Source organism: Mytilus edulis, chromosome 7 (genome assembly GCF_963676685.1).
Source record: "Mytilus edulis chromosome 7, xbMytEdul2.2, whole genome shotgun sequence".
In the NCBI taxonomy this organism is placed as follows: domain Eukaryota; kingdom Metazoa; phylum Mollusca; class Bivalvia; order Mytilida; family Mytilidae; genus Mytilus; species Mytilus edulis.
This window is the reverse complement of record NC_092350.1, coordinates 68,365,336-68,388,727: the sequence shown is the minus strand read 5'-3', so window position 1 is coordinate 68,388,727 and position 23,392 is coordinate 68,365,336. Positions and strand designations below refer to the sequence as shown.

At 32.8% G+C, this 23,392-nt stretch overlaps 1 protein-coding gene across 1 annotated transcript; it reads left to right on the top strand.

Annotated features, from left to right (window-relative positions):
• Positions 1-1,066: 1,066 nt before the first annotated feature.
• On the top strand, positions 1,067-18,435 carry LOC139482065 (uncharacterized). Its single transcript, XM_071265710.1, has 8 exons — positions 1,067-1,597; positions 8,410-8,474; positions 8,932-9,810; positions 12,744-12,897; positions 15,239-15,361; positions 15,967-16,104; positions 17,017-17,166; positions 18,146-18,435. The coding sequence occupies exons 1-8, from the start codon at positions 1,513-1,515 to the stop codon at positions 18,310-18,312; spliced, it is 1,761 nt and encodes a 586-aa protein (XP_071121811.1). The 5' UTR covers positions 1,067-1,512; the 3' UTR covers positions 18,313-18,435.
• The last annotated feature ends 4,957 nt before the right edge of the window (positions 18,436-23,392 follow it).

Here is a 23,392-nt window from a genome sequence, read left to right as displayed (position 1 = left end):
TTTCTTTTAATTTTGAAAATTCTGGCAAATGACAGTTAAGATCAGTTCACAGAGACAAATTAGGTCAAAAACAGGGAACACTTTTTAGTGTTAAGTAACAGATAACAGGGATCCTATTTTCAAAATAACAGTTAACAACAAATTGTAACAAAACAGGTAATAGACAGTGGGTTGAAAACAGTTAACAGTAAAATTTAATCTCAAATAACAGTTAACAACACCTTGAAAATGGCCATTACAGGTTAACATAAAAAGGTATTGCCACCCCCTCAATTAAGGAAATCAAATACTACAGCAACCACTGATGATTATTCAAGTAAGTGGCCATCCTATTGATACATGTGAAATGCGTCAGTTCTTTTGGTTATATATTTTAATTTTACGTCCAAAAGGCATGTTCATGTAAAACTGTTCATTTAAACCCAAATGTACGAGGTTAGGCTATTTAAACCGTATGTTTTTCTTTGTTGGGCTTTGTCTGTATGTCTGATAAATGTTCATGGTAATCTTGTGTCTTATGGACTATATATCCAGTATTTTTGTGATTACTTTTATCCCTTTTATATGTATTATTTGTTTTTACACACAAATAGTTTGGCCCCTGTACTTACAAGTAGACAATGAAGAGCAGGGATCACGCTCTCGAGACGTTACGAATCCTTGCAACAACTATGGGGGGATGTATGTGGCCTCTTACAAGGCACACTGTCTGCCGTATCCAATATATCATAATTTTAAAGTGGCAATAGAAATTACCCTTCATCCCGGGCGGCCTCTATTACATGACCTACTTATTGCGTTTATTCTAATTTGTTCATGTCTTGAACGTGCATATATGATACCATTCCACGGAGGAAAGAATGGTGAATTATTTCTGTTACACGTTTTCAATTTTTCATTTGCTGTGGTGGAATAATTAAAAGTCCCTGAAATATTTTCCACTGAACGATATGAAAGCAACCTTCAAGTAAATTTCATACAGATAAAATATCTCGATCACTTCAGAAAATTACGACTACATGCTTTGTCGGAAGAAAACTTGTATACAAAATTTTAACACAACTTATCTCTGTTTTAAAAGTCGGTTATAACTTATATATTTACACTTTACTATATGATGTGATACTTATGTATATTACGTAATCAAGGAGTCTGCACTTAACAAAACCTCCAATTACAGTTACTATATAGCAAAAGTAAAGTGCAATGATACTACCTCCTGATGCACTCAAATGCATTTAATTATATAATTGTGATTGTTAATTGTTTCAAGGTGTTTTGGGGCGATTTCCGATTAACGCGCATAAGTACGTCACATGCTTCCAACTTATCACAACAAAACAGGCAATCCACTTTAAACGTTTGCACATGGTTTATAGTACTTCGCGAAGTATGTAAAATCAAAGGTTAAAGTAGATAACCTTTTGTCTTAATGAGTATATGTTAATTAGTGTTTACGGATTTAACTTATTGTGGAATACTTGTTTTTGTGGGGTTTTTATGGATTGAAAAATGCTTTTCTACGATGTGAAATTTGTTCTTTATTCAATTGTTCTCTTGACATTATTTGATTTTAATTATACTGCTAAATTAAAAGGTAAGTACACATGCTTATAGTATACATATAATATTAGATATACGTAAACATTATATAAATGATAAATATAATCAATTACGATAATATAAGAATTTGCGATTGATCTATGTTTGCATAAAAGACAGTTGCACTTGTTTCTTGAATATTCTGGACGGGGATTTATATTTTGAAGTGTTTCAGAGAACCGCTTTACATGTATTACTAATTGGAAATTAATATACGTGACAAAACGAACTTACAACATTCGCAAATGAAAACTATATCGTTATGGTCCTGATGAACATGTAATATTTGTCACTGGACTTTAACACACAAATCCCTTAATATACCACAAACAATTTTCTTTCAGCATGAAATGTATATAGTGCCGCCTTTATAGGACATATACAAATAATTTTGAAGAGCATCTTCTTTAGAATATCCTGGTCTGAATGACAAAGATCGTTGGAATAAAATAAACAGAAACTACAGTTCCCGCGAAAAGATACGCATTGCATTTAAATTATCCAAATAACAGTTGTATAAATGCATAATACATCGTCAGGCGAGATACATGATTTGGGACATACACATAAATACGTGGCTGTGTGAAACTTGTTTTTTGAGGGTTGGGACCCTTTTTTCTCGAACAGTGAAAGTACAAGACAAAAGAACAAACAATAACAACCAATCAAGAGAAGGTCCGAAAATACCAAAGGAATATTCAAACTCATACACAGCTACTTTTGCATAGGTACTATTTATGTACTATGTATGTACCACAAATCTGTAGTACTGGAAATCTACTTTTAATATTCAGTACTATTGGGTTACTTACGAATTATTGTAATATTTAAGTACCTGTATTTTACAGTACTTGATTTGTACTTGAAATTTAAGTACTACAGATTTTTGGTTGCACGGTTACATTTTCAGCATTTTGAACGTTTGTCTTTTTCAAATCTTATGAAGTTATGATGTTCACACATGGAATACTGTAATTATTGTTGGTATCAATTTTGTACCAATATTTTGAGTACAAATCAAGTACTGGAAAATACAAGTACCTAAATATTACAATAATTTTAAAGTAAAGAAATAGTACTAAATATTACAAGTAAATTTCCAGTACTACAGATTTTAAGTACAGAAATAGTACCTATGCAAAAGTAGCTGTGTAGCCGAAAACAAACTTGCAACGCCATGGTTATGAAAAAAAAAAGAAAATGAAAAATAACTGTATACACAAAGCACAACATAGAAACCTAAAGACCGGGAAACAGCAAACACGAAACCTCACAAAAAATTTAATCAAGACGTGATATATTCGTATCTAGTACATAATCTTTAAAATAATTTTATGTTCATATATTTCGCAAATTGATTTAGAATATTTTTTAATAAACCATGGCACCAGTTGAAATTTTGATAAGATTTTCCAATCATATCTCTAGCTCTGGCAATCAAGAAAGCATCAATATACCGTGTGTCTGTTTTTCAAATCACGAAATGATAGATGTTGATGAGTTTTTCAAAATTAAATGTTAGATTCTTTTGTGTTTGAAGCTTTTTTCTGGATTAGCCTGAACAAGATTGATGATATTCTTGTATCTTTGTAAAAGCTTTGGCTCACTTTGAAGAATATATAATAAGTGCATCCCGACTGCTCGCAAGTAATTATGTAGGCGATTTGTTTATAAAAACACTAAAAGGGGGGAGTCTTCACTTTATAAATATAAATTTAAACTAAGGTAACTCATGATGATAGGGCAATAATACATTCACCCAATTAAATAACCTTAGTAAGGCTTAGCCTAGGTTGTACGCCTTAGACACACTGACAAATAGCGATATATACGATTATGTAAAAGACACAAACGTGCTATCAAGCAAATGCATGTAAAATATATTTTAAAGTTATGCAATACCGAACTGTGCATGACGTGCAGATTGTGAAAAAAATACTAATACGATGTTTACACGATACACATCTGAACTGAGCACACACATTATGTAAAATTTTGAAGGTTTAATTGTTTTGCATCAGTTGCCCTTTTCAAGTACGAAAAAGTCATGAACTATAAATGTACCTTGCTCATGAATAAGAACACTGATACGCATTTTGTATGCACGAGACGCGACAGTGATGTTAAAATCATTGCCGTTATGAGGTCAAATCATATATATTACCATGATTACCGAGTTCACAAATTATATGAAGTTGAGGAGCCCTACTAAAAAAATAATTTAACAAACTTGGCAATGGTCATTATGTACCTGGACTCGAAAAAAAACCCATTAGTGTTTTGAATTATTTGCTCTTTTTGCGAACAGTAGATGTATAGATATACGACCCCATCAATGTCACTTTTAGTGTTGACCACTGTCGTGAAGACCCCCTACGGGATGTAAAATCCAAATTATACACCAAGTGTTTGTAAGAACTTATTTTTTTTGTTTGAATTGTTTTACATAGTCATTTCGGGTCTTTGCTGACTATGCGGTATAGGCTTTGGTCATTGTTGATGGCCATACAGTGACCTATAGTTGTTAAATTCTGTATTATTTTGGTCTCTTGTGGAGAGTTGCTCATTGGCAATCATACCACATTTTCTTTTTTATTTTATATAAAATACCAGAACTTTTTTCTATTTTTTTATTGTGCAAGATGTCCGTCATTGCTATAGAAGACTTATCAGTGGTGCACGATTCAAAGCAATTGGTACATGATTTGGTCAAATGAATAACGATTTCATAAATCTGCCTGGAACCATCTGTTGTGAGAACTGTTCTTGGTTTTAGAAACTGTGATTCTTCTAACTCATTTGAAACAGTTTAGGGAGCTACCATTTGATTTTTATGGGGGGGGGGGGGGGGGGGGTGAAATTTGAAAAAAAATAAAAATCAAATGGTAGCTCCCTTATGAAAAAAATTGTTTTACCCTACATACATTTCTTCTCCTCTCCATAACAGATTCTTACTAGTTTTATACCACCAAACTGGTGTGCCCGTCAGCCTCGTCGGTATTTGTCATATGCCATGCCTTACTATTTTTCTTTCTGTTGAGATTTGGCGTTGATGGCAGATGCTTGATTGGTTCGGTAAAATTCATTTTACAAACTTAAGGCAATAAGTTGACACATGTTTTAAACACCTGACTGTTGTTGGAAATTGCATGTTATCCTCTAGAATCTGATGCCATTGTTTGTTTTTGTCGTTAGGTCGCTGTCTCAGTTTATTCATATTGACAGGTCTAACCTACTCATGTAGACAGTTCTATTCTATTTCCGTAGAATAATCTACCCAAGAAAAAAAAACAGTTTTAAGCAAGAAAGATTTCGACAGTTTTAACATATAATAGGTTTTTACAATTTTGGCAATCCTACGATAAAACTGTGACAGATTACTATGATATAGTTCTGAAGAGAGTTTAGAACAGGGAACTACCATTTAATTTTAATTTAGGGGGGGGGGGGAGGATGAAATTTGAAAAAAGGCAGGACAGTATTTTGAGTTAAAAAAAAAAAGGCAGGATGAGTAACTTGGCAAAAAAAAAAGGAAGGATGACAATTGTTGTAAAAAAGTCAGGATAAGCTAAGAAAAAAAATGCAGGACCGAATAGACTGATAAATGAAAAGGCAGGACAGAGATTACAACTAAAAAAAAGGCAGGACACAATCCCCACCCCCCCTCCCAATAAAAATCAAATGGTAGCTCCCTAATGGTATCAAAACAATACCAGATCGAATCCTTGTTTCATTTGTGGTTGTGATATACTATTTGCACCTGTAACATTTCTTTCACACGTCAAGTAATCAATTTAGAATTCAATTTCTAATAGCGTTAAACGCAATACTACCTCCATAAATTAATCTCTAAATGCTGCATGCTGACATGCTGATAGCAGAAAATATGGGCAAAAGTTCAAATGATGATTTATTTCTTTTGAAGCTACCTCAGATATCAGATTTGTTTCTTACCTGTTCAACTTGTCAATCAAACACAGAACACAAAAGTGACTTCAACATATACTTCAATCCAGTGCTCTAATACTAGTAATATGTGTGATTGGTAATTTTGAGTGCCACTGCAGACACAGTGTACGACAGATATGGGACCGACATACATTTTACCTTGCAATATCCCCGCTTAATATTTATAAACGAGTTTATATTTGTTTTCTGCTCTATATGGTCGGGTTGTTGTCTCTTTGACACATTCCCCATTTTCATTCTTAAATTTATTTAACCCTTTTTTCCTTGACGTTATATAGCGTATTTATATACCCCGTACACATCAAAGTACGCCAAATCACTTTAAATCTTGCCAGCAAAATGAAAATTTTGACGAAGATACGAAGATGTCCAGTAGGATATTTCTGCAGAAATGCTGAAGGAGATCAATTTTGACATGAAATAATCATTTAAATATTGGTCAGTGTTAAAAAATTATGGACTTCTGAAAAGAGCTAGAGTGTCAGAATATTTTTTCTTCAAATATTATTAACATCCCATACTTAAAAAATGACAAGATATCTGTATAGTGTTTCTTGATTTACCATTGTCAGATTCTCTGTCTGACCAAAAGTTTGGATGTGTTTCTCTCTCAAATACTAGTAAATAAGGACTTTTTAATCTAGAAAAATATTGCCTAAGTTTTATTTGAAAAATGTTTCGAAATTTGGGTGCTGAATGCTCTTCCACTTCGAACTTTTAATGGCCTTTTTTACCCTTTGGATTCAAGCGTCACTAGTAAGTCCTTTGAAGACGAAACGTGCGTCTGGCATACCAAATGGTTTGATTCTGTTATATCTAAAATGAGTTTATTTGGAAACACAAAACTATTATTTTAATCTTTGAGAGCAAATCACCAAATTTAAAGTGCCTGCACCGAATAGCTTAAATGATCTGAACCAACTCAATAACCCCGAAAGTGTTAACACGAGTTACACAATTCTATCATCTGGAAATTAATATATATATATAAACTGCATCATTTAAATCATGCATGTCAGGTACGAAACAGTGGCTTTTACAATACCACCATGCAGCATATAACTTTTTATAATTTGGATTTACGTTTTTATAGTATATATTATCGACCAAATATGAGAATTTGAGTCAAATTGGTAAACATAAGTTTGACAGCCAATGCCCCGTTGATAGATACAGCTAGATGCTTATTCACTTTAAACAATTTAAACCAGTTTCAAAATTGTATATGGTTTAAAAATGAAAACCTCAAGATTACCAGGGATATATACATTCGTACCAGTTTAAAGGACCTTCCTCACATGGATGGGTGTTTGAATACACAGACACGACTGCATGTTCGCGACAATAATGTATGATGATTTTTCGTGTGCGCAAAAATCCTTGGAACAAATCTTTGAGGGCCGAAATTATTTCTGACAGTTAACAATCTTCATCCTTCATTCCGTTTAAACTACTTTGCAGAGCCAACTTTTTAGATGTATTGCTTTCTATTCTCGTTATAAAAATGCTTGAAATATCTGCCGCTGGACGCAGTAACCCGTTAATCAATCTAAAAGCGATATGTACCAAGAAAATGGCATTCATTGTATCATGAAATGATAGAATAAAACAAAAAGGAAAACGTTGTTTTGGATAACACCTTTCACTATATTGCTTTACACACGCTTTATGTATAAAGATTTTATAATTCAAAAATGATCTTTTAAACTCTAAAATACCAACAGCTAAAAATTGACCTAATAATATATATACAAACCAACCGAAAGTGTGCAAAAGCCTGAACTCGGTTAAGAAAAAGAACCGTCAGTAATCTATGAGCGTCCATCCTATTTCTTTTGAAAGGTGTTCCTTTTATTTTGAAAACAATATGATCTGCCAATTAAGAATACATTATAAGCACTAATCACGTGTATAGTAAATGAGCTTTGAAGTTCATGGACAGGTATAAAAGATAAGATACGTCTAAACAGACGCTTATTCAATTACAGCGTAGTAAAATGGTACTATTTCTAGCTATAAAATCACCATAAATTAATTTAGTATTTCACTACAGAAGAATTATTTTAACGGGTCACTTCTTTTTTAAACTTTATATATGATATTTGTTTTACAGGATATCCCGTGCAGAATTATCTTTGTCCATATATCAGGCTTAAATGTAAACTCATATTTAATAATAGCGTAAAAAGTATTTAACACGATGATGCACTTTTATTAAGCATTAGCATGTAGTTTTCAATTCAGTGTGTATTAAAATACCAAATGTAGAACCCCCTCTTGACAAAAAATAAACAAAAAAAACAACAATGTACTAAGGTGAAACCACCTAATTAAAAAAATTAAAACATACGAATAAAACAAACGATATTTTAAGCATAAAACAGGGGAAAGAATCAACCCAACACATGCACCTTCAGGCGCGGATCCAGAGGGGGGGGGGGGGGGGGTTCCCAGGGGTTGGAACCCCCCTTTTTTTGGACGATCAATGCATTTGAATGGGGACATGTAATAGGAACCCCCCCCTTTTTAAAATGGCTGGATCCGCCCCTGACCTTTGTTTCATAAAACGTCAGTTGATCACAAATGGGCAATGCTGCGATGTCTGCTTGCTATAGAATACGTGTAAAGTTTATACACATACTAGGGAGGTTTGGGGATTATGCGGACAATGATTGTGTTTTCTTTCCTCTATAAGTGATCTAGTGTTTTTCATGTTCCCTCCTTTTTCTTTTCCTAAGCGTCTACCTTTTCCTAGTTGTCTTTATTTTAAGCAAGTCAAGATCGTCATTTTTAAAACAGGCACTAAGTCTAATTGATGCTATTCTGTTTTGTTTTCAGAAACAATTTTTGAAAAGCTAGACATCAAAAGACAGAAGAGATATATAGATGGAAATGATTTGCCTGTAAGTACGAAACATAAAGCATGCTTGATATACGCTACAGAATATTACACCATGACAAAAAAAATATCGTTGAAATTTAAAAATATGATTACAACTACATTCAAGAGATAAAGATTTAAAAATGAAATGAAAAAATATGAATAGATGAACAAATGAATTAATATATATATAAACCCGCAATAAATAAAAATAAGCAAAAAGAACTTAACCAAAACGAAAGAACACAATTTTAAAACTACATCAACTCATATTTATCATTCTGGGAATATTGAAAAATTTTGATTTTTTAAAAAGTTAATTAAACCTGTAGTCCGAAGTACCGTTATACTGCCGCTTTTAGCAGGTTAAAATGCCCTTTGTGACAAAAAAACAAACAACAACAAAAAAACCAACATTTATCGTAGTTATTATATTAATTCTATAAATAAGCAACTAATTTAAAAGTGTTTTTTCATAGCCTTTGCCAATATCTAGTTCCTCGAATAGCGGAGGCGTACCATTAGTTCGTAGTGAAAGTGTGGACAATGAACAACAAGATCGAAGCAATACCCAGAATTCTGGGTACAGATATGTTAGTTCAACATATGATTCACAATCTGAAAATCAAACTCAAAATGAAAATTCACAAGACGATGATTCTAGAATTATAACAATAGGTAGTGATCCTCAGATCGAGTTCAGAAGTCATCTTGATACAAGTGAACAAGATCGAAGACAACAGATTCCAGCTTCTACAAGCAGTCCCCCAGTAAGAACCGGAAGTAGATATCAATATACAAATGAACAAGATCGAAGACGACCGATTCCATCATCTACAAGCAGTCCCCCAGTAAGAACCGGAAGTAGATATCAATATACAAATGAACAAGATCGAAGACGACCGATTCCATCTTCTTCAATAAGTCCCCCAGTAAGAACCGGATATAGATATCAATATACAACTGAACGATATAGACAACCGATTACAACTACTTCAATAAGTCCCCCAGTAAGAGCCGAAAGTGGATATCGATATACAAGTACTGTATATTCGGCACCAGACTCACAAACAGCTTATCGATATAGACCACCAAGTCAGGTTGGATACCAGACCAGCGGTTCCAATCGTCAATATCCTAACACAAGCCAACAGGGCACCAGAACGCGATATGGAACAGGAAGTACACAGAATCAATATTCCCCGTATGTTGGTAGTGGAGTGTCATACAATCCAGGTAGCACCAGAGTTCAATATGTTGGTGGAGGATCGAGATATCCAATTTACAACAGAAATGAACGTGTATATGGCGGAAGTTCAAATTTAATTCCTAACAGAGGAGTTCTTTCAAATGACCCAGTAAGTATGTTTAACTTTACTAAAGTTTTGGAGATCCAATTTTGTTATTCTTACATAACCGACACAACTCTTGTCAAACACATGTTTCAATTGTAAATCAGAAGTTCGAGAGCTTGCGTTTTTATATCATGAACTACCTTGTGTTCATTTGTTTGTCCGGTTGTGTCTGTCTCTTTTGTTTTTTCTGTTACAATTTTAAAAACGGCAAAATCCAGTTCTCTTTAAAGACCTCAATAATAGTTGGTTAGACAAGTTCGTTCTGCCTTCATTATTTCATGTGTTCATTAGTGGCAATTCACTGCAGCGAACCTGTTCATACATGCACAGTTACATACTGCCTTACATTAGAGTAAGTTGCGTTCTTCAAGTAATGAACTTCTGGTAAAACGTAAAAAGCGGACTTATGTATGGCAATACGCCACTTTAAATTGAAACTTTTCATTATATTGAAGATTGCCTCGTTACTGAAACATTTCAAGATTATAAAATTTACAAGTGATAATTCTAAGTATCAACAGGACACAATCTTGATTGCCCCAATTAAATCTTAAGTTGTTTATATAATAATGAGTCACTTGAAACAAGTTACGTATACATGTATCTATACATACAGCCTTCATCTGTTAGCAGGAAATTTATATCAATAAACAGTAGTCGTAAGATAAGTAACACGCGTTTACTGTTACAATATATCTATATTTTGATAATTCTAATGTAAACTATTTGCTGCTTGTAATAATACAATGTCACTGCGTCTACTGAAAGTAAACGCTTGTAAAAATACGTAAAACTAACTCGTTATCCGAATGCAAACAGTTTGTTTTTTTGGTCTTATTTACAGTTTTCATTATACCAATTTTCTTGCACCAGATTTCTACAATTATTGTGTCCTCATTGAGACTTAAGGCCAAACTAAACGAAAGTCCAAAAACCTCTAAAAACTTTGAAGCGCACACATAGAAAAGACCAAAAGTACAGCCGAACTCTGACAGGGATTACATGAAGTACATAAATGAATTAAGCTCAAAGCAGAATCTTAAGTTAATTTATTATATTTTGCCAACATGTAAAAAAGATGTGACTTTAATTTAAACAGAAAGTGGCCAATCTTGACGATACATACAGTGTCCAAACATTTGTTAAGTGATTCAATTATATATTGGAATTTCTCAGTTTTATCGTATGCTTATACAACTACACCAATAGTTTAGATTGGTTAAATTAAAATTACACATAAAAATAAAAAGATGTGGAATGATTTCCGATGATAACAAGACACCAATATGATACAGAAATTAACAACAGTCCTATAAGTCACCGTACGGCATTCAACAATGAGTATAACCCATGCCGCCATAAAGTCAGCTATAAATGCCCCAAAATGAAAATGTACAAAATGAAAATGTAAAAAACTTTACACGAGAAAACTAACTGCATGATTTATGTACAAAATATATAAAAAAAAATGATATACAGCTACATACGTCAACCACTAGATTTGGGACAGGCACATACAGAATGTGGCTCCGTTAAACTAGATTGATGTCGCCACATTCACCGTAAAGACTTCAATAATTAGCAAAACCTTTATTATGAGATACGCTATAAAAGACCTTTCCGGATAGTGAAACGTGAAACAATACACCTTATCGCTATTTGTCCGCCATTGCTGGAAATCACACAGGTTCCCGTAAAATGTTGACGTCATAAAACAAAATATCTGACGCCACAATGGAAAAGTGATTGCTGTTGACGTCAAAAGTTCAAGCGGCCGGGTCAGCCGGGATTAGCGATAAGGTGTATTGAAAAGAGTATCCCTCCCAATGAAAAGTGCAGTTTGAAGGATTTGCTCACCCAACTCAATCGCTGTTTTTGTCAGAGTAGTTTGTGCTGATTAAACTTCTGGTAGTTATAAATATTTTGTAGAGTATTGCTTTTAGAGTTTTGAACATTGTGGTGTATCTTCGTTAATGTTCTCGTGATATCTAATTTCAAGAATTACTTATATGGATTACATATTACCAGTAGACTACTTACAAATTCGCTAGAAAACTTATAGATCTGAAATTGTAAACATTTAGCGTATAGATTGTAATAAACAGTTAATTTCCCCGTAGGCGACAATGATAGCCTTTTTTGAGATACAGACCTTAGAAAGTTGATTTTTTAAACGAAACCTTGCTAGAATTTCAGAAATGTTATTTGGACAGTATTTTTTGTTCCCAAAAATATAGGTTCGCGTTGCTTTTCTTAACGTATTTTGTACTTATCTCCCATGCCTATCAATTTTGCACTTGAAAAAACGTGTCTCGTCCTAGCGTTTGAAAGACGTCTCATTTCCGTTAGGGCTAAGAGAAATATTTTTTTTGACCTATGATACAATGCAGAATGCACAAAGTCTGTAATAATAAAAACTAACAGGCGCACATATCAACCAATCAGGATTAGCCAAACTTTTAATTCTGAATACCATGTTATGCTCATAAAATGACTGCGCCCATACAATCTAATGGTGTATTGTAACCTATACTACAGATATGATTACCCCAATGTTTTTATATCTTGCGTTTTGTGTACTATTGTTTGTCTGTCTGTTCCTATCTTTTTAAGCCATGGTGTCGTTAGTTTATTTTCAACTTATGAGTTTGAATGTCCCTTTGATATAATTCACATCTCTTAAAGCACTTAATTTAAACGATGAATTATCAGCGTGACTCAAAGACTTGAACTACGTCACATAAGTCAGGAAGTTTGAAAAAATAAAATTAATAATTCCCAATTTTCTTCTTTATTACTTTTCATATCGAAATAAAACTTGGTGAATATGTTTTTTATGGTATTATGAACATAATAAGATGAAAAGTGAAAAATCGCGAATTATCCCTTTAAAGTAAAATATTGCAAAAGTAATATACTTATCAGACGTATTTCAGACATGTCCTACAGACCCTACGCCAGTGTTTATTAACAATATGGGTTGCTCGCAAGCCATCAATACACTTGGATCCTTTATATGCTATAACTACGAGAGGGTCTCTAGGGACTGCTGTGAGAGATGTTTGTCACTGAAAAAGACAGAAAACACAGGTAAGATGCAAGGACAAAAAACACAGGTAAGATACAATGACAGAAAACACAGGTAAGATACAAGGACAGAAAACACAGGTAAGATACATGCATGAGGGTCTGGATTTTGATCATTCATTTAAGCAAAAAAAAAAAAAATTCTGTGTTATTTATTTATTTTACCCATTATTCTGTATATTCTTTATATTTCATCACTCCATTATTTTATATATATTCTTAAGTTTATGTCTATTTTGCTCTATTCTCTATTTACTGATTTTCAGCCATTTATTCTGTATTTTTGTCCCTGTTCCGATATATTGTTTAAAAGACTGATCTTTATTTATTTTACCCATTATTCTCTCTCATTTGTGTTTCAGCGCTTCATTATTCTATATAACTTTTTTTTTTAAAGTTTTTGCCTATTTTGATCTATTCTCAGCCATCTATTCTACATTTTGTCAACTTTCCTTATATGGTTAAAAAAACCGTTCTTTATTTATTTTACCCATTATTCTCTCTCATTTGTGTTTCAGCGCTTCATTATTCTATATAACTTTTTTTTTTAAAGTTTTTGCCTATTTTGATCTATTCTCAGCCATCTATTCTACATTTTGTCAACTTTCCTTATATGGTTAAAAAAACCGTTCTTTATTTATTTTACCCATTATTCTCTCTCCTTTACATTTCAGCAGTCCATTATTCTATATAAATTCTTTCGTTTTTGCTTATTTTCTCTATTCTGAGCCATTTATTCTGCTTTCTGCATTTTGTCCTTTTTCCTTTTAGATATATGGTTAAAAATACCGTTCTTTATTTACTTTACCTATTATTCGCTCCCCTTTACATTTCAGAAATATATTATTCTATATAAGTTCTTTAGTTTTTGTCTATTTTGCTCTGTTCTCAGTCATTTGTTCTGCATCGTTGTCCAGTTTTCCTTATACTGCTAAAAGGACCGGTCATCCAAACCTTCATACACACATACATATACTGAACATTGATTCTTAATCATACGCATGTACTCCTTGAAACCATAAAATCATGACTAGCACTACGCATGATCAATCGCATATATACTATTCGAGACGTATGTTTTACGCAAGGTATAGATAGACCACGTTAAATTCAAAACTAATTGTAATACACTGAAAACGGATGCAATTAGTAAACAGGGATATGATTTGCGAAACACAAAATAAGAAGAAAACATGCAGTGTATAATAATAAAATATGTCAAATAAACAAATTAAAATCCAGAAAAAATTTGTTTCTGTCTGAAAACCGATCGGTAGAATTTAAGCGAAAAGAACAGATAACGTACAGTAATATAGAAAGATGAATTATCTTAGTGTTTACCTCACTCTGTGCAATAATCACATTATCAAAATTATCAAATGAAGACATCAGTACACTAACAAAGTTCTAAGATGTTATAAGTAGCTGTCAATTTAAAGGCAATTTACCACCAAGAAATGGATATGATGATAAATCGATATTATGATAAATGTTTCATATGCTAAATAATTAAAGATACCTGACTACCGGCGCTGCTCAATTCCTTAGATTGTCAGAATCAGACGCCTTTTGTATCTCAAAGCTATGAACGAATTAGCCGTAGATATAAATCAGTACTGTGTTCTAGACATCAATTGCAATCAGACCAAGTTTTTTTTATATTGGGGGAAAAAGGCCGGAAGTCGGGGGAGGGGGGTAACCCACTTTTCTTAAACATGAGTATTTCTATCCCCAACACTACTCAAAAAGAAAGAAGAGGATCATGGCAAAGACATTTTCATTACTGCAGCTTTAAGGAAAATACTAAATAGTATTAAACTTTTCGATTTGATCTATTTTAAGGCCAATTGTTTATCCTCTCTGATTATGCAATTTTTAAAGCAGCAGCCAATCAGGCCCGTAGCCAGGAATTTCCAAAAGGGGGGTTATTTGGCCTAAAAAGAACTCGACTTTAACAGTCACAATTCGAACAGAACGTTGACTTCAACAGTCATTATTTGTTTTCAAAGGGGGGGGGGGGGTTCGTCCGAACCCCCGATCCCCCTGGCTACGGATATGCCAAGCATGCTTGATATCCTGATTGGCCTTCTTTAAAAGATCTACCTACTTTAAAAGATCTATCTATTTGCTATGTATTACTCATTTTTTTTCAATTTGTTTGTGTGTGTGTAACTCGATGTTAAGCAAACATTTAATTTAAAAGCAATCAATCTCTAGGAGTGTTAAGGAAGCTTAATTGATGCTTATTAAATCTTTTTTTTTTTTTTTTTTTTATTGACAATTAATAAATATGGGAATTGAGTGTCACAAGTTCTGATCTTACAATTGTTTTATTAATTTGTAGGTTGTGAATACGGTGATTGGTCGTATCAATGTAGAAATATACAGCCATTTGATTGTTATAATTCTCGAAATAGAGACATTTGCTGTGAACAATGCAGGTTACACAAAGATAGACAAGCTGTAGGTAAGAACAACTAGGCTTTTACCCGTCGTTACTTAGTTCATTATGAGTTTCTTAGTCAATTGTCCGTTAAACTTGGCCAAGGGTGTCTCGGTGGACGAGTGATATAAGTAGTCTTAACTTCTGTATCACAATTTTATCAGCGTTGAAAATGGAGGATAAGCACGATAAAGCTAAACACCAAATGTATAATAAATGTTTTTGAAAACAATATTTCAACAAAGTATCCCAGTCCATATATACGCAAGTGACAAGTGAAAGTGCATTTTCCTACACAAAAGATTTGAAACTAGTAGCAGAAATTCAAACAAAGATGAATGAATTATCTAATGGACAATTCATTGTCAGTGCTCTTCCTGTTGAACCGATATTAATTACACTATTTTATTTATCAAAGAGACAAACTGCATCTTTAAAACAACACAATCAGCATATTTAAAACAAACGAGTTCTTTACAAAATAGAGTTATCTTTCTTTGTACATTAATACTGTCATCAACACTTCCTACCTGTAGACCTCGCGATAAGTAATTTAAATGTTGTGGTTTCGAATTTTGATAAGACATTATATCTACATTGTACATATTTCAAACATTTGCTTTTTGTAGTAATTCCCGGATGTGAATATGGTGATTTAACGCCTCGTTGTCAGATCATCAGAGAAAAGAGACATTTATGTTACCTCCCAGAAAACCAGCGTCTGTGTTGTCTCACATGTCCTTCTTTAGCAGACCAAGACAAGTCTGGTAAGTATATTCTATCATCTATATACAGTCAAACCTAGGAAGTATTCGAACACAACGTAATTTATCTGTACGACTTTTAAAAACAGGACGAAAAGATTGGCTCGCAGAGCTTTTCTCCTGTTTCGTAGCGAATGAAATTACATTTGATATTTTCGACAATGCATGCTATTTTAAAACTTATTTTCTTTCAATTTCTGTCATTGTGTATTCAATGCTTTAATAATCCTGCAAACAAGGCAATTAAAAAGCATTAGATCTGGGATAATTTTATTTTTATTTTAAAACCAGGAAATTAAGAGTTGTGCCGTTTGTTTAATTATCATAATCCTACTTTGTTTTGTACATACATCAGAAGAAAATATACCAAGGAGGATTAAAAAAAAATGTTGAAGAAAAACAAACAACACCGTGACCAAACACGAACTAATTAATTTGTAAAAGACTACCATAACACAGAAAATATGATAGTTTTTTTTTAATTTCATTTGTCATTTTATGCCACAATATAACTTTTACAGACCTATCAGAGTTATGTTTCCTTGTACACCATCAAACAATATTGCACTAAATATATCAGTATATCTCCAAATTTCTGAACGTTGTAATATATTTTGTCGTTTTTATTATATGATTATTGTGTATATAATACATGCGTTTTCATTTCAGCAATATTTAGTATTTTAGAAGCGATATAATACTACGAGATACCAAAGCTACATGTATATAAAGTTTCAGAACAATAAATCATTGGATACTGTCGTTGCTTTACATCTCGTCCTATATTCAGCATGCAAGTAGTCGGGGTTAATATAAATGGACCACCTACATTTGTATCAGTCAATATTTGTTTTACGTCAACTATAAATATCTATTACAAAACGAAATCTCAATGACATTCTGCTTATGTTTCAGTATGCCAGTGGGGAGACCAGAATCCCGAATTATGTGCACCATTTGATCAGAATAGCCAGTTACGAATTAACTGTTACATGCCCACGGTGAATCAAATCTGCTGCGAAACGTGTGAGAGACTGAAATCAAGAAGCCAATACCAAATACCAGGTACATGTATGCTTGTTTGTTCATACACAATTAAAGGGTAAATAGGAACTCAACGTTAATATTGTCAACCATTTTGCTTCTACATTCCTCAAAACGATGCGGTGGTCATATTATCTAGGTATATCTGTATATCAGATTAAAGTCTGTTTTTAAAATAGGTCTTATTTTTGTTAAATTTTTGAATAAAAACAAATAAATCTTAGACTCTTCAGACTGTGTCCTTCGGTATTTGGGTTCCTCTATTATTGCTGGTGTATGATTGCGTCTAGCTGTTTATTTTAGTTACTTAATATTGTTTGGTGTCCGCGTCATTGGCGTTAATTTACTTAAGATCTTCTTTCGTTAATACCAACTACAATATCTCACCAGAAACATTTTTTTTACATCTTTGAGTTTCATGTAATTAGGACGTATCTATTTTAATGTAAGTTACTAAGCTTACACTAAGTTGGTAATCGTGTCTGTTTAATTAAACGTCAAACTTTATTACATTTAAGAGAAAAGTTCCAGTTTTTCGTGATGTCCAGTATAAATTTTATCAAAATTAGACAGGCAACTGTTGATCACAACCGTGGTAAAGATAACAAAATTTATTTTAAAACTGAATCAGATGTTAAACTGGTTTGATATGAATTAATGGATAGTAAAATGAGAGATAGGTTAATTAACGAACTGATTATTCATGCATGTCCAGTAGCTAATATTTCAATTTTGTAGAAACTGAGGAGTGCATCAATTCTAAGGCATGAAAAAATGTTAACAATTTACAAGGATCTTTATAACATATCTGGTATCAATATTTTAACAACTAACTCTTCCGGCATTGTAACGGGGTTATCATTTAGCATAAGATCAATGATTGCATTTCCAGAATTAAGTTTAATGGCGATAGAAGCATTCCAAACGTTTATGGTAAATGTGTATTAATGCATTGATATCAAAAAGAGACTGTACGTGGTTTTTTTTATTATAATTGCAGGTTGTGAATATGGTGACCGTCCGGTTTCCTTTAGTACGCCATATGGAGTGTTGGATTGTGGGAATTATCTCCGACAATTTGGTGTAGACGTATGCAACAATCCTGACGTAGCAACACATTGTTGTTATACGTGCTACAGGTACCGCACGCGACAAGGAAAAAAGTGAAAACGAGGCTAATATTTTATTAAAAATATGACCAAGTCTGTGATAGCAAGACAATGTGAGAGTTGTTTTTATCTTTATTAATGTTCTCCTCTACTGTTCAAATAAAGACATACTATTTGATAATGAAAGTTTTTGTACTAAGGATATAAAACTAAATAGTTGTAGTGTGATTACCAAATGAGACAACTGTATATAAGAAGATATACTCCTGCCAGTATATAGTTTCCAAATTAGTGAGGACCAGGGTACGTGGAGCTAGTTCTTCTGATATTGAAGTCATATATTCTTACACTGTAACAATCTATTAAATTGGAATATAGATCCTGTGTCCAATCAATGCCAACAGCGATCTGACAACTCTCCTGACTGTTTAAAAGACCTGTCGAGATACTTCCCTTCAAAAATAAGTCGTCGATGTAAAATTTACCTGAAAAGAGTGTAGCCGGATCCGTGTATGGGTAGTGTTGACTTCTAAGTAAATTAAAGAAGCAGAAAAGTTTTCTATAAGACAGAAACTATAATTATTATTTTCACTTTTGTTTAAATTCTACAAAATTTACAAGTGCTACTTCATGAGCCTCATAGACAAAAACAAGAGAAATCGTGAGTTACTGCTCACTGATGATACATCCACTGCCACTGGATAATTTGTACATGTAAGTGTTCGGTAAACAAGAAGTTGTTGAATGATGAATCTCAAAACACATCACACGGTTAAGCTGACTTAAATAAACCCTGAAACCTTTGTAAAAATCCGTATGATGAAGTTCCTAAGAATGATGCGACAAAAAATATTCATGGGATGGATGGACGGAAGGAGGCACAGACAGAGGTGAAACAGTATACATAAACTTTTTGAAAGCGGCCAGCGGGGGTATAAAAACTTTATTTGAATTCGGCATTGTATTTAACGCGTAAACCGAAAATATGTAAAAAAAAAACCAAATAAAAAATAGCTGCATACACATATGTTGGAAATACAACTGAATACTTCCGTGCATCAATCAAATATAAACGGATTTCTAGCAAGTTCGCCAAAAAATTATACACTACACTGTCTCGTTCCCACGTGGGAAGCATCTCTCTGAGGAGGTGTCTGACAAACCCGACAGCGAAACAACCTAGCGGTAAAAATCTAAAAGTTCAACAATAAGCACTTCATAGTAATGCAATTAAAAAATACGTATCAAACGTAAAATTTCAGTTAGTAAATACATATATTTAGACAGAATTTAATAAACATTTATTGCAGCAATAGTTTTTGCGACAACCGTAATATTACTTGATTCGGAGACCAGTTTTGATAACTGGATATTCTTTCTGACAAACTCAATAATCTAGTCAAAGTTCATTTGTTACATTTTTCAACTTAATTTAAATAATCAAAAAGCTAATAGTAATGTAGCACACTCATATATTTCACAGCAACATTTTGAAACAGTATTTAAAGAATAAAACTAGCTTTTAGATCGTGATAAAACTTGTTTATCGTCCTTAGCTTGTGTTGGGATTATTAAGATCTTTTCCGCCTAAAAACATTACCACATTTATATATAGTTGTTTATTCAAAATGAAATATGTTGAATCCTAGACATAGAATTAGCGTTTTATTTATTAGCCGTTTTATACCATTGTAGTCTTGATTTACATACATCATTTTGTCTCTGACATTAACGTCATTTGACGTTATGTAAATGCTTACCCATATCGCCCACGTTATAGTAATTTAATTGACTATTCATAGCGATTTTATGCTTTTAGAGTAAATATCAATCGAGTTGACCTTCTACGAAAGCAATATGACGTAATAACAAAAACAGGCAATCAAAATATATTGTACATTTGCTGCATAGTGTTTACGACAACCGTAATATTACTTGACTCGGAGACCTGTTTTTGGTAGCTGGTTATTCGTCCTGACAGTAAACTTACAATAATTCATTGTGTTAAACATTTGTGTTTCCAAAAGATTTAGCAATTATTGAAGAAACATTTGTTGTTTTTGACAGAAGTCTATATTAGTTAACAAATCGCTACTCTCACGAGGGAATATATTATATTATTCCTTCTTTTAAATGCGGCAGAAAGAAATTTCATACATCATCTTGAAAGGTTTGTTTCTTGATGGGAAATGACGTTTGACGTTTGAATCAATATCATTCCAAAGAACATCTGAATAATTTTCAAAGAAATATTTGCTGAAACTTTTGTACGGTTTCCATTTTGCGCAATTTGATATAATGATTGCTAAGGGGATTTACATTATTGGATATTAATTTATTTATCCGATGAGGTTTCCATGACTTTCGATTAGAAATCATATTGGTCATTTTTCATAGAAAAGTAGACATTTATTGTTATTATACTAGAGGAAAATAGTAACTATTTCAGACAATTGTATCGGCCCTGTCAGAATGTATACAAAACTAATTGTAGGGGAACGATTTAGGGAAGAATATAATAATAAAATACTCATGTATATGATTGCGTGTTGTATGAAAATTTTATAATATTTACATGGTATATTGATATTGTTTTATTTGTATTGAAGAAACATGTTTTGTAACATTCAATTATTTGTCTATTATGTAATAATTATTTCGTTTTGATCTCTCATTTTAATCGAATCTAGTCCGAACAAACCATATCGTAGACAACATTGATATTTCCCGATTGCCCTGATTTTTTTCCATACAGTACAACGTTTTTAATATCACTCGAGGCAAAAATCAGTTGCGTATATACATTTATATCTATATCTTTAACAGGAAGCTTAATACCAAAATTTATGATACAAGAGATGAGTTTTCATTCCCTATACTATTGTTAAATATCCATTTTTAGTTGGTGACGTTCCCTTGTCACCATCTTATGGTGTTTATATATCTCAACTTGTTCAATTATCTCGTGTATCATGTGTATGCAACAACGTATTTGTTTTCAACGAAAGAAATCTCTGTATTTAATACTGAATAATTATTTTATCAGGGTTTTCGATATCACAAACTAGTCAAAACATTTACCAAAGTTTATCCTCGGTATAAGGACATTATTCGTAAATATAAATCAACATGCAAACAACTAGTACGTTCGTGTATTTCACTTCCAATCTTTTATGGTAATATTCTTAACAAGGCACAAATATGTCGGCATACACCTCAAAAACTAACCAAACCTTTAAACAGACTTATTTAGAAGGTATATAGTTACGTTACTGTTGTCAGGTTACTAAAGATGGCAGATTTTATTATTAATATTCAATCACTCATAGGGTCTTTGCATTGGAAGTAAACACATTAACGGAAGGGATTGTGCTTGATTCATATGATGAAGACATACTAATAATCATTCATTAGTTTTATTGAAATCTGGAGCTGACATGTCAGTAATTGCTAGTAGTACTTTGTTAATATATGTATCATTGTCATTTTGTTTAGTGTCTTATGTTGCTTATTCTGATATCGGACTCGGACTACTTTTAATCTGACTTTTACTGTGCGTATTGCTGTATGTTTGTTTAATCTACATTGGCAAGGGGTATCCGGGGAGGGTTGATATCTCACAAATATAAAAAAGAAGATGTGGTATGATTGCCAATGAGACAACTATCCACAAAAGACCAAAATGACACAGACATTAACAACTATAGGTCACCGTACGGCCTTCAACAATGAACAAAGCCAATACCGCATAGTCAACTATAATAGGCCCCGATAAGACAATGTAAAACAATTCAAACGAGAAAACTAACGGCCTTACTTATTTAAAAAAAAATGAACGAAAAACAAATATCTAACACATAAACAAACGACCAACACTGAATTACAGGCTCCTGACTTGGGACAGGCAACATGTTTAACGCCGCCACATTTTTTTTAGCCTGTCCCAAGTCAGGAGCCTTTGGGCTTTGTTAGTCTTGTATTATTTTTAATTTCAGTTCATATACTAGTATATGTTTTGGAGTTTAGTATGACGTCCGTTTTCACTTAACTAGTACACATTTTGTTAAGGGGACAGCTGCTTTATTTTTGTAATCTTTCGGCGGGTTGTTGTCTCTTTGACACATTCCCTATTTCTATAAACAATTTTATAATGCAAACAATGGCTTTACAGTTCACTACATTTTGTTGCCTGTACCATGTCAGGACTATGATAGTAGTTATTCATTCGGTTGATGTGTTTGAGCTTTGGATTTTGCCATTTGATTAGGAACTTTCCGTTTTGAAATTTCCTTGGAGTTCAGTATTTTTGTGATTTTACTTTTTGCTGTAGAAAAGGAGGTTTTTTTTTTGTTAAAGGAATTGACACAAGGAAGTAGTACAGATAAGATAAGATAAATTTTATTTTATTAAAGTGTCACGTATTGATCTTACACAATAGTAAAATATTTACACAATTACAATCACATAAAAAAGATCAACACCCAGCCTAAAAAGACTTATGAGACACTGTTATATACATATAAAACAGCTCAATCACACAATGTAAAAAAAAAAGAAATAATAAAAAAAAAGGAAATGATAAGAAATCTCAGAAATGAAGCCAATTTTAACTTCAGGCAGTACGAACTTTGATTATAGGGTCCACATTAAGGTTTTGAAAGAGGGATATATTTGCAACCGATTACACTCTATGATGGTTGATGTATGCTTATCCTAGGGCTTCAGGAGTTATGAATTATCGCCACTTAACTCTCCGAAGTTGTCCATAAGTAGCCTATTGGATTCGAAAATGACCAACCCTACCCAACATATGTCCTTATTTTTAGAGAATGTATTTTGGTGCCATAGTTTTGTTATTGAGATCAAACACGATTACCATATAGTAATAAAGGTGAATACATAAAGTCACCTTTAAGCCTCTTATATTTTAATAAGTCCAGTGGCAAATAGTATAACTGAAGTCAGGGGAGAAACCTGTTTCTGAAATTCAAGTATACAACATGATGCTTATTCTACACCAAGATTTTTTTCGGATTCATATTTCATAGCATAAACACGCAAAAGTAACATTATAGTTTTGAATATCATAGGTATAAAAGCTGCTCCATTGTACATCACGCTAGAATATTTCAGTCGTT

Bases quoted from the DNA above. Each gene is read 5' to 3' on its own strand.
- LOC139482065 (XM_071265710.1), top strand. From the start codon at position 1,513: ATGCTTTTCTACGATGTGAAATTTGTTCTTTATTCAATTGTTCTCTTG. The intron at 16,105-17,016 runs GTAAGTATATTC...CTTATGTTTCAG, and splicing joins AGCAGACCAAGACAAGTCTG to TATGCCAGTGGGGAGACCAG. The intron at 17,167-18,145 runs GTACATGTATGC...TTATAATTGCAG, and splicing joins AAGCCAATACCAAATACCAG to GTTGTGAATATGGTGACCGT.